Source organism: Sciurus carolinensis, chromosome 5, assembly GCF_902686445.1.
Source record: "Sciurus carolinensis chromosome 5, mSciCar1.2, whole genome shotgun sequence".
NCBI classification, from domain to species: Eukaryota; Metazoa; Chordata; class Mammalia; order Rodentia; family Sciuridae; genus Sciurus; species Sciurus carolinensis.
The window spans coordinates 38,826,184-38,838,098 of record NC_062217.1 but is presented as its reverse complement, the minus strand read 5'-3'; the positions used below and the strand labels follow the sequence as shown (position 1 = coordinate 38,838,098).

Here is an 11,915-nt window from a genome sequence, read left to right as displayed (position 1 = left end):
GTTTTATCTGACTAAATCAGCTGATTTTGTAGAACAATCAGTATTTTACTGGGAACAACTGACAAATGGGTTTTTCATTTTCAGTGAAAGAGTCAAGAATTTTACTTTGGTGGTGCTAAATAATGTGGCAGAATTTGTGTGCAAATATAAACTATTATAAAATCTTTCAACTCTGCAGTCGTTTTTTTAATAGAAATTGTTATGAGAATAGGGTGGTAATTTAGATTTGTTCAAGATTTAAATCAGATATTTTCCTCCAGAACTATTTCTTTAAAAAAGAATGCCCTCACAGGTTCAAATTAAGTAGCATAAAGATAATTAGTCATGCAGTTTTGAACCCTTCTTTAAAGAACAAATGTTCTAATATTGGCTTTGTTGATCTTGTGATACAAATCAGAGGTGAACATTCCTGCAGTCCCAGCTACTTGGGATGCTAAGGCAGGAAGAAGGTTTGAACCAGACATTTAAGACCAACCTGGGCAATATAGACCCTGTCTCAAAACAACCCCTTGCCCCCCCCCCCCCACTGCCAATAAGCCAAACAAAAAGTGGGAGGTTAGAGAACACATTATCTAATACTGTAATCATGTGGTATAGTTGTGTGAGTAAGTTGTTCTTCAAGAATTTGGTAAAATCAGCCTTGGTGGCACATGCCTATAATCCCAGTGATCCAGGAGGCTGAGGCAAGAGGATTGCAAGTTCAGAGCTAGCTTCAGCAACTTAGCAAGGCCCTGAGCAACTTGGACCCTGTCTCAAAAAAAAAAAAGGACTGGGGATGTGGTTAAGTACACCTGGGTTCAATCCTGGATCCCTGGTTACCACCTGCCCCCCAGGTTTTTCTTTTCTTCTCTTTTCTTTTTTGGTGAAGATTGGTCTTGTAAAGACTTTTTGGGTGGTACTGGGGACTGAATCTAGGGGCACTCTACCGCTGAGCTAAACCCACAGCTCTTTAATACCCTGAGCTAGGGTCTCACTAAGGTGCCAGTGCTGGCTTCAACTGTGATCCTCTTGCACTGGCCTCCCAAGTTTTGTACCACTGTGCCTGGCCTTAAGCATTCTTTTTGTGGACGGTGAACATTCTTTAAAGAAGGAAGGACTGGATAGACAAGATTTTAAGGAGGAAAAGACACTATGAATAGATTTGATCTTCAAGTTTTTCTGGAGAGTTGATTCCTTTCTCACCAAAATGCAAATCTAATGTAAACAAAAAACTGGTGTTTTCTTGTGATTACATTTTTAAGGGGTTGAGATTTAAGCCTACCCCTTTCTTCTCTGTAAAATTTTCAACTAAAGATGATAAACTATAGAACTGTTAGGTGGCTGTGCAAAGGCATAGATTAAAAAAGGAGAAGTGAAACACTTGGCAAGAGCAGGAAATTGGAAAGCCACCTTTTTACTGGCAGCTGACTGGTTATGGTACCTCCTAAAGTATCATGGCAACAATACAACCAAATGAGTATTTGCTTACAGAATTTCAGTTGTAATAAAACTAATCTGACAATAAATGAAACAATCTGTCAGTTTGTACAAGGTGAAAAGTAATCAGCAGAATATTAATGTACTATCTGCTCACATGAACTAAAGATGAGGACAGAATAAAAATACTTAATTTTCTTGGATGAAAACAAAGAAGTAACCTTATCTTAGAACTGCCTTACTTCTGTCATGGAAAAAGGCATTCCTTGGAAAGCCCATTACATGGAACAATTTTAGAGAATGGAGTATCTACCCTAGTTCTTTAATTTGGTCAAGAGAGGTAAATGAAAGCTGGATGTGGTAGTGCCTGCCTGTAATCCTAGCAGCTTGGTTGGCTGAGGCAGGAGGATCACAAGTTCAAAGCTGGTCTTTCAATTTAGCCAGAACATGTCTCTAAATAAAATGTAAAAAGGGCTGAGGATGTGGCTCAGTGGCTAATTGCCCCTGGGTTCAGTCTCTGGTACAAAAAAAGGTAAGTATGAAACAGTATGACAGTAAAATTTAAAGTATGGAAGAGATCATTTCCTTCTAGCTGTGAGAAAAGTCAAAATTAAGCTGCTGGATGATGTAATTACCGTTTCCTAACAATTTGATTTAGCCACTAAATTGCTAAGGGGATCAAAAAAATCAGATGATGTTTCTATGTAAGTCTTAACCTCTGCTGTAAAGGCTCCATAGTAAATGGGGGGTCTGGGGAGGGAGAGACTTTTTGGCTCCCAGTAAGCTTTTATTTGTTTTTAAATAAATATATATTTACACCAGGATTTCATGGAGTTTTTTGTTTTTTTTCTTTTTTTCTTTTTTTTTTTTTAGTGCTGGGGATGGAATCCAGGGCCTTGCTCATGCTAAGCAAGTGTTCCACCACAGAACTACATCCCCAGCCCCTGACAATGTTTAAGAATTCATTTTTTTTCTTCACATTTTTTATTGGTGCATTATAGTTGTATGTAATGGTAGGGTTTGTTACAGATTAGTACATGCACACAATTTAATATAATTTGACCAATATCCTGAGAATTTTTAAAAATCAAATATAGGAAACTGACATCAGTTCTCACTCAGCAGATATATTGGCAGTTTTCTTTAAACTATTCAGTTTCATCTGTTGCTTTTCCCTTTTGTGTACTGCAGAGTTCCCAAGCAACTCAAATTTGCAAACACAGCTATGGATACACTATTTGTTTTACAATAGTTACCCAGGAATCGAGGTTTCTGGGCTTTGTTTTTCTTCCTACCTCTCGTTTCTTAATCATATGTAACTAATAACATTTAGGGTATAGGTTGATTTACAAGTTCTTTAAAGCCTGTGGCTGACAGCCTGTAGCCTCCAGTTTGAAGCTAGAGCAGAATGAGTAGTCAGGAACTGGTCACTTTGAATGTGGGAGGGAAGATATTCACAACAAGGCTTTCTACTATAAAGCAGTTTCCTGCCTCTCGGTTGGCACGAATGTTAGATGGCAGAGATCAAGAATTTAGGATGGTTGGTGGCCAGATTTTTGTGGACAGAGATGGTGTTTTATTTAGTTTCATCTTAGATTTTTTGAGAACTCACCAACTTTTATTACCTACTGACTTTTCCGACTATCTTAGGCTTCGGAGAGAGGCTCTATTCTATGAACTTGAGTCTCTGGTTGATCTCTTGAACCAACACGTACTACAGCCAAGACCTGCTTTCCTCGAGGTGCATTTCCTAAATAGAAACACTCGAGCTTTTTTCAGAGTGTTTGGCTCTTGCAGCAAAACAATTGAGATGCTAACTGGGAGAATTACTGTGTTTATTGAGCAGCCTGCAGTACCCACGTGGAGTAGTAACTCTTTCCCTCCTCGGATGACCTTACTTCCACTGCCTCCACAAAGACCTTCTTACCATGACCTGGTTTTCTACTGTGGCTCAGACAGCAATACTGATAATCAAATTGGTGTCAGGTTTGTATTTTGAAGTATTCTATTCTGGTTTCTGACATTTTCCTTCCAAATTCAAAGTTCCTCATGCCTAAAACTTAGAAAAAAACATTTTTTGGGGTAACCAGTGGAGTTGGGCAGAATGACCACTGGACATTTCAGAGTAAAAGGAGGAAGGTATTATGCAGGATAGGAGGAACAAGATAAGACTTCCTAGAGAAAACTGGGACTGTGGTCATTCAGGAAATAATTTTATAGATTATGTTCCATTGGTAAAAAGTTTAGTGCCAAATCACTGTGACTTGGGAGGCTGAGGAAGGAGGACTAAAAGTTTGAGGCCAGCCTTGGCAACTTGGACACTGTCTTAAAAAAAAAAAAAAAAAAATGGGGATATAGCTCCGTGGCAGAATATTCCAGGTTCAATCCCCAGTAGTGCAAAATAAGTTAATTAAATTTAAAAAACTAAAATTTGGCTTAGAAATGAATCACCTTATTTTTTCAAGAGATTGTTTTAGTGATTCACATAAGAAAGGCTCAATAGTTTCTCTTGACTTTCTTATACACTCTTATCTATTTCGGTACTTAAATTCAACTACTGATTTTTCTTCAGTGAAGAAAAAAACCTTAGAAGTCTTTTTTAAATGCCCTTAAAGGCAAATACCTATCATGGCAAATTTGGTGTCCTGTTTATACAACTCAGAAAGCTGGAACAGGCTGTCAGTTAGGCAAGGATATAGCTTCTATTTTTTTTTTTTTTTGCGGTGCTGGGGATTGAACCCAGGGCCTCGTGCTTGCAAGGCAAGCACTGTGCCAACTGAGCTATATCCCCAGCCCTAAGGATAGCTTCTATTAAGTCAATTATTCATTTTTCCCTGTTTTTGTCTGGACCTAAAGGCTGATTTCCACCCTGGAGTCAGGGACATCTATCACCTCTTACCTGTATTAAAAATGTCTTAATGCTCTCTATTACTTTACCAACTGAAAGTTGGTTTTAATTTTTAGGAGGAAAATTGGAAAGCCCGTATGTGTTCTTTTTTTGTAGCATTTGAAATAAAACATACTTCTTTTGGTAAAGGTAAATAAGACATATTTAGGATACTTTAACTTGAGCAGTAGTCATCAAGAAGAATATAAATCTCTACCTCTCCTACAACATACTTTTTTTTTTTTGCGGTGCTGGGGATTGAACCCAGGGCATTGTGCTTGCAAGGCAAGCATTCTACCATCTGAGCTATGTTCCCAGCCCACTACAACACACTTCTTGTTCATGCTTACCAAAATGGAGAACACTGAGCAGTATGACCAAATATGGTAATTCTTAAGTTTTTACATTTCATACTTTCTTGCCCTTAAAAAGAGGCTGAAGTGGCATTTTGGGAAATGAGAGCCAGTCAAATTAATAGACCGTGAAAAAAATCCAAGGCCCTAGGTTTATTGCAAACTGTTTTAACACTGTATACTTTTGTTTCATTGATGGGTACTTAAATAAACAAGAGAAATGATCCATCTTTTGGTTTAAAATTTTTGATTAAGTACTTATGACCTTGTGATACCTTTTCATAAGAAATGGTGTCATTGATTTTTTAAAAAATACTTTTAAGTTGTCAAAGGATCTTTATTTATTTATATATGGTGCTGAGAATTGAACCCGGTACCTCAAACATGCTGGGCAAGTGCTCTACCACTGAGCTACAGTTCCAGCCTGGTGTCATTAATTTTTAAGAAGAAATATACTAGGTAAAAAGAACATGTCTTGGAAATACTAAATGCTCTTTAACCTATGCATTTAGAGGAAGTAATTGTAATCTTGAAAAATGAGATCAGAAACAACTGGGACTATTGTGTGTACACAGTGTCAAATGGCTCCCATTGTTTTGTTGGTAAGTACCTACATTTCAGAAACAGTGCAGAATTCTTTTATCTTCATGTGAGAAAGTTATATTTACACCTCAACAATAGATAATTCCAAAACCAGAAGCTAATTTTTAAATTAACATGTTTTTCTGTCACTATATGTTTTTTTTTGTTGTTGTTGTTTTCTGTTTTATGGTGCTGGGCTCAAGTGCAGGATCTTGGCATGCTAGGCAAGTGCTCTACCACTGAGCTACATCTCCAGTCTTGGTATTCTTTTCACTTGTTTAAAGTTCAGAATTTCTTCTCTCCTGTGTTTGTTTGTTTTTTTAATAATAATAATAATAGTGCTATAGTTCTAGTTTTAATGAAGAGATTAATAATATGAATAAAGTGACATGGTGGTGATTAGGCAAAAACTCTGGCCTTAAAAGGCCCACCACTGAATACATAACTGCCAAATTAGTAATCTTTTGTAATTTTTGTTCCCTCCCTGGTCTGAATCTGTGTGTTCAGATGTTCTTGGAAGGTGGAAAGTGGTGGATTAAACCTGAATGTCTCCTAGTACTCTCCTTACTCAGAATGATTTACCACTTTAATGTCTTATTAACTTAGCAAGTTGCTCAGTTATTATCTTTCAAAAGTTCATAGTACTAGAAATATCTGGGCTTGGGTTGGGGATGTAGCTCAGTGGCGCAGCACTTGCCAAGCATATGTAAGGCCTTGAGTTCAATCCAGCACCGCAAAACAAACAAACAAACAAACAAAAAAAACATATTTGGCTTGACTCTTTCAGATTGTCATTCATGTGATAGCACATTATCAAGTCCAAGTTATGGTTAGAGGATTCTAGCCTTTATTCTATCTGACCTCTCTTTTTAAACAGGTTCAAAGGGAAAATGTAGCTGCCTTCAAAACTTTTTATGTTGTTTTTGTGATGCTGGGAATTGAATCCAGGACCTTGTGTATACTAGATAAGTACTCTACCACTGACCTACATCCCTAGCCACACATCTGTGGTGTCTTTAAAAACATTTAAAATAAGAGCTACTGATAAATCTCAGTGGTAGAGTGCATGCCTGCACTGGGCCCTGGGTTCGATTTCCAGCACTGCAAAATACATTTTAAAAATAAATAATTAAGTTTAGTTTCCTATTGGTTTCTTTTGTTGTACCCTTTTTTGGGCCTTGAAATCTTTTCTTTTTCAGTTTGGCTTCATAGGGAATCAAGTACTTTAGCTCAATGATTCTTACAAGTCCATTATACTTTGTTACCACCTGCTGTTTACTATTTGTATATGAATTCTTTTATGACATTCTGTAATTTTTCTTTGACAATTGTTTCTAGGCTCTCTGGGGCTTGAGGGTAGATGAAATGATGTACCAATGTTAAAAATTTGTTGTATCAAACATTTTAAACAGTTTTTTGAGATGGGCCTTGTAGTTTGGTAATTCTTAGCTTTTTTCTTTGCCTAGAGTGAGTTTCTAAATGTGAACTACTATAACCACTCTATTTTAGTCATAATCATTTAAAAAGATATTCGGGATGTCGCCAAACATCTTTTTTACCCCACAAAACTAGACAGCTTAAGTTTCTGCCTGGAACTAATCTGTTAGTCTTCTTCACATACCATAAACAAATGGTGGGAGGATACAAGTAAAACCAACCTTAATAGAAGGGAAGGAAGGAAGCTGGGCAATGGTGGTGCATGCTTGTGACTTGGGAGGCGCAGGAGGAGTTCAAATTCAAAGTCAGCAACTTGGTGAGGCCCTAAGCAACTTAGTAAAAAGGTCTGGGGATGTGGCTCAAGGGTTAAGCACCCCTGGGTTTAATCCCTGGTACCAAAAAAAAAAAAAAAAAAAAAAAAAAAAAGGAAGGAAGGAGTAATATAACTACATCTATGCAGATATGTTATATTGACATTACTAAAGCCAACATACAGCTAAGTCTGAAAAATTCAGGCATATTTCTCTTGAATCATGTGTATTGGTTCTGTGGAGTTCCCCAGGAATAAAAGGTTTTGCTATTTCTACTCCAGAGACTTTTTGACCACAAGATTTACTCAACAATGGACAATTATTGAGTAAAAACTGACAATAAAATCATCTTGATATATCTGCAAAATTTCACCTGAAAAAAATGAATTTGGAATAAGTCACAAAAGAAAATTCATGTCAGTGCAAATAATTGACAAAATTTTATCTGGAAGAAATTATAAAAGTACAAAACGTTCATTAAAACAAATTGATCTGAGTAATGTAGCAAACTGAAAAATTGGTAGTATTTAAGTTGTCCTATATAAAAAATTGAGCCAAATTAATTGTTAATCGATTTGGATTTGTAAATGGAGTCTCAAAAAAAAAAAGGTGATTGAAAGTAGTATGATGTATGTCTTCATTTGAGGTTATAAGTAAATGTATGTGTGTGGTTTTGCTAGTCTAACAAATGCTTCATAATTAAAACTTTTTTTGTGTGTTCCAGGTATGTTTCTATAAAACCCGATAACCGAAAATTGGCCAATGGAACAAATGTCCTCGGCTTACTGATTGACACTTTGTTAAAGGAAGGCTTTCATCTGGTCAGCACAAGAACAGTATCCTCAGAAGACAAAAGTGAATGCTATAGCTTTGAAAGAATAAAAACCCCTGAAGTCCTCACCATGAATAAAACACCAGAATTGGAGGCAGAGCAGTCTCAGAAAAATAAATGAAGTTCCAAATCTTGTTTGGAAATCCCATAGCTAGGGCATGTCTGTAGGTCAAATCTATATTCAGCCTAACTTTATTTCTATCACTTTATCATCTATCACTTTATTTCTGGGTGACTAGGCCCAGCATTGCTTGAACCACACTGAATTGCCTCCTGCTCTAAAAAATACCATGACCTTGGTGCTTTGGTGTATGTTCCTTCTACCTTCCATGACTCTTCCTTTCTTCATGAATACTTTTACATAGTTTTTAAAAATGGGCCATGGTGTTAGATTGCTTATTTCTAATCCCAGCTCAGTCATTTATGAACTGTGTGACTTAGGCAAGCCATTTCAACCACTCTCTGTTTCAACTTTATCTGTTAACTAAGTATAATAAAGATGTCTCCCTCATAGGATACATGGGAGTTAAAGGAGATAAAGTACTCAATAATGTTGTCTGGACATGATAGGCACTTGGTAACTGATAGTGATGAGGATGATGATGAGGTCCTGTTTTCTTTTCCTAGACATATTAATTAACCACTCTTCCTTTATTTTTGGTGGTGCTGGGGATCAAACCTGGGGTCTCACATATGCCAAGTATGTATTCTAGAACTGACCTATACCCCCAGCAACCCTTCAGTATAGATTTGATGCCATCATGAAAACAACTATTCCTTACTTGGCCGTGAGCTCCTTGATCTACTTTAACAGTTTTTATACTACTCTCTGTAAAGGACTGCTAATAACACTCGGTGAGAGCACTAATACCTTTGTTACTAAAGGTACTAAAAAGTTAGTGAAAACCTTTGGAATAATCTCTACCAACATTTAAAATATACATATTTTGACTTAGTAGTTTCTCTTATAGGTATTATGTATGTCATTTTAAATACTAGGATAAATACCTAGAAGAGGAATCACTAAATCAAAGTGCACCAAGTGCTTTGCACATAGTAAAGGTGTTGAGCGGAAGTGTTAAACTGGGCAAGGTGGCGCATGCTTGTTATCCCAGTGACTCAGGAGGCTGAGGCAAGGAGGATTGCAAATTTTAGGCTAGACTCAGCAATTTAGTGAGGTCCTAAGCAACTTAGCAGGACCCTTTCTTAAATTTAAAAAAATAAATAAATAAAGAGGGCTGAAGATGTAGCTAAGTGGTAAAGACGCCCTGGATTCAGACCCCAATACCAAATAAAAAAAAATATGTTAATTAAGCCTGGTGTGGTGGTACACAACTGTAATCCCAGGGACTCAGGAGCCTAAGGCAGAAGGATGGAGAGTTCAACCAGCCTCAGCAATTTACCTGATGCCCTAAGACAATTAGCAAGAGCTTGTCTCAAAAAAGGCAGATGTAGCTCAGTGGTAGAGCTTTTGCAAGGCCCTGGGTGAGTTTGATCCCAGTACTGTAAAAAAAGAGACAAAAATCCTTATTCTCAAGGAGCTTACATTTAAGTAAGAAAGCACATTATACTAACAGCAAAAGATTAAAAATAAGCTCAAAGTTCATCAATATGGAACAGGTAACTTATGATTCATACAATGAAATATGTAGTTATTAAAAAGAATGAAATAGCAGTTTATAAGCTGATAAGGAAGGAATGTCAAAATGTTACTAGTGGGGGCAAAAGCAAGGTGCAAAACAATGCATGAACTAGGAAAAAAAGTGCAGTTTCCATTTATGGAAAATACACTTAAAAAAATAAATGCATGAAATTTTTAGCAAAGATAAAGGTTGCCTTTGGAGAGGAAAATGGTTGAGTGGGGTTTAGGTGTGGGAGGAAGACTGAATTTTTACCAGACCACATAGAGATATACATATATTTAAGAAGAATGGTGGGGAGGGAAGAAACTATACCTGATAGATAGTATGTGTATCAGGGATTGAGGGGGACTGATATCAGTATAGTATGATCCATTTTCTCTCATACTGACAAATTTTGCTCAAACCCTTCTTGTGAAACATTTCCACTTAGTAAAGAAGTTGACATTTCTAAGTGGTTACTTATAGATTTCTGTGTTCTAGGTTGTAGGAAAAATATTTTAAAAACTTTTCTGAGAGAACCTCAGAAGTTTAAGTAGAAGTCAGGTGTGTTGGTGTATGCTTATAATCCCAGTGACTCAAGAGGCTGAGGCAGGACGATTGCAAGGTTAAGGCCAACATGGGCAACTTAGAGACTGTCTCAAAAGGAAAAGTAAAAAGGGCTGGGGGATATAGCTAGTGGTGGGATGTGCACTCTTGAGATCAATCTGGAGTACCAATCAAGAAGAAAAAAAGATTATATACAGTGAAAAAGTATAGAATACTTTAATATTAGTAATTTTAAGGAAAACAACTGAAAATAATGGTCCATATAAGAAGATATTACCTTAGAATATGTTTTTATTCTTTTTTTTCTTCTCTTTTTCTTTCTTTTTTGTAGCCCTTTTGTTTTCTGCAGAAGTCAAACTAATTGTTTTGAGAGTGATGTGTTTGGTCTAGTTCCTTTACTAGTGTTATATACTAGGGCACGGTATTTCTATTTTGATATATTTTTTTTCCATGCATGTGATTTAACTAGTTGGGTATAATTGACATAGTTGTACATATAACACTGTTCAGTTCTGTATAGTGCTTTGCTGATAAGACCATTAACTGACAAGTAGTTAAAAAATACGGAAGCAAACAATATTCTAACTATAATTTGGCAAGGAATAGACAGGAAATGTTTAAGAAGCCTTTAATGTATTCTTAGTCATTTGCAGGAAACAATTTTGAGATTAGAAATAAAATGTTGTTTTTAATGAGCTAATAGAAATATATTATCTATGGAATCATACATAACATTCATTCATTAAATAAATGTTTATTGACATCTACTATGTGCCAAATACTATTCTTCAGATTTTTACTGCACAGAACAAAAAAGTTCTTGTACCTCTATAGCTTACCATAAATACAATTTATAATATTGACAATGGGCTTAAATTAAAATAACTTAAGTCTTTCAAATAGTTTCTTCAAGGTTATAAGTTCACAGTGCAGAGATTTGGGAGAGATTACCACAATTAAAAAATTATTATTTATTAGGGAAAAATTTACTTTTTGAGTAGGAAGAGCTTCTTATTTTAGTTAATATTGCAGAGATTATCTCACCTAGAGACCCATCTGTTAATATCTCAGTAAGCCTCATATGTTCACTCCAAACTAGAATGGGACACTAACTGGAATGTCTAGACATGCAAAAAAACAAAAAACTTTTTTTTTTTAGTCTAGTTGGGAGGCAGGCAAATGTAATCTGGAGACAATGGGGATAGGTTAAATGTACCACAGGCAAATTAAACTGCCTGTTTGAGGGGGAACAAAAAAAGACTGACATTTTCATATGGGTACCTATTAGTGTTTAATCTATTTTAAGTTATAAGAAAATAATGGCATAAGCTTGTCTTGGCCAACCACACTGAAAACTTTGTTCTAACATCATAAAAACCTATCATTCCGTCTTGAACACACAAGTATAAATCATCATAGTGGCATGTTAAAATTTGTCAGTCTTTATTTTTTTGGTGTTGCTAGGGATCTAACTCAGGGTTTGCACATGCTAGGCAAGTGCTCTACCACTGAGCTACGTCTGCAGCCCTTTCCTTGTTTCAATTTCACTTTAAGACAGGCTGACCTCAAACTTGCAGTGTTCCTACTTCAGTCTCCAAAGTAGTTGGGATTATGTGTGTAAACCATCGTGGCCCCTAGTTTTTATTAGTCATAATGGTACTATTGATAGTTGGGCTTCCTCTATTCTGTTATGTTTATATCAGCTTCCTTCCATCACCTGCAGTTTCATTTCTGACAAAGCCCCAAAGACTGGTTAATGTTTTTTTTTTTTGTTTTTGTTTTTTTCATTTGGTACTGGGGATTGAAACCAGGAGTGCTTAACTACTGAGCCACATCCCCAGCCCTTTTTATATTTTATTTTGAGACAGGGTCTCTCTATGTTGCTAAGGACCTTGCTAACTTGCTGAG

The 11,915-nt window shown here is 36.3% G+C and overlaps 2 protein-coding genes and 1 long non-coding RNA gene across 4 annotated transcripts in view; 2 read left to right on the top strand and 1 right to left on the bottom strand.

Moving 5' to 3' along the window:
• Trim13 (tripartite motif containing 13) overlaps nt 1-166 on the top strand; it is a 49,585-nt gene extending 49,419 nt beyond the window's left edge. The window contains 1 exon segment of the mRNA XM_047552046.1: nt 3-166. Within this exon segment, the coding sequence (XP_047408002.1) occupies nt 3-160 (158 nt within the window). The 3' untranslated portion in view covers nt 161-166.
• LOC124984461 (uncharacterized) overlaps nt 1-11,915 on the bottom strand; it is a 44,240-nt gene that overhangs the window by 7,073 nt on the left and 25,252 nt on the right. The window lies entirely within an intron of this gene.
• On the top strand, nt 2,673-10,771 carry Kcnrg (potassium channel regulator). 2 transcript variants are annotated; one of them, XM_047552048.1, is made up of 3 exons: nt 2,673-3,157; nt 3,263-3,402; nt 7,711-10,771. In XM_047552048.1, exons 1-3 carry the CDS (start codon nt 2,825-2,827, stop codon nt 7,937-7,939), a joined length of 702 nt encoding a protein of 233 aa, XP_047408004.1. In that variant the 5' UTR covers nt 2,673-2,824; the 3' UTR covers nt 7,940-10,771. The 2 variants fall into 2 exon arrangements, with proteins under 2 accessions (XP_047408004.1, XP_047408003.1); XM_047552047.1 differs by having other exon boundaries at nt 2,673-3,402.

Coding starts and splice junctions, on each gene's coding strand:
- Kcnrg (XM_047552047.1), top strand. CDS start 2,825: ATGAGTAGTCAGGAACTGGTCACTTTGAATGTGGGAGGGAAGATATTC. Junction 3,403..7,710: donor GATAATCAAATTGGTGTCAG/GTTTGTATTTTG, acceptor TGTGTGTTCCAG/GTATGTTTCTATAAAACCCG.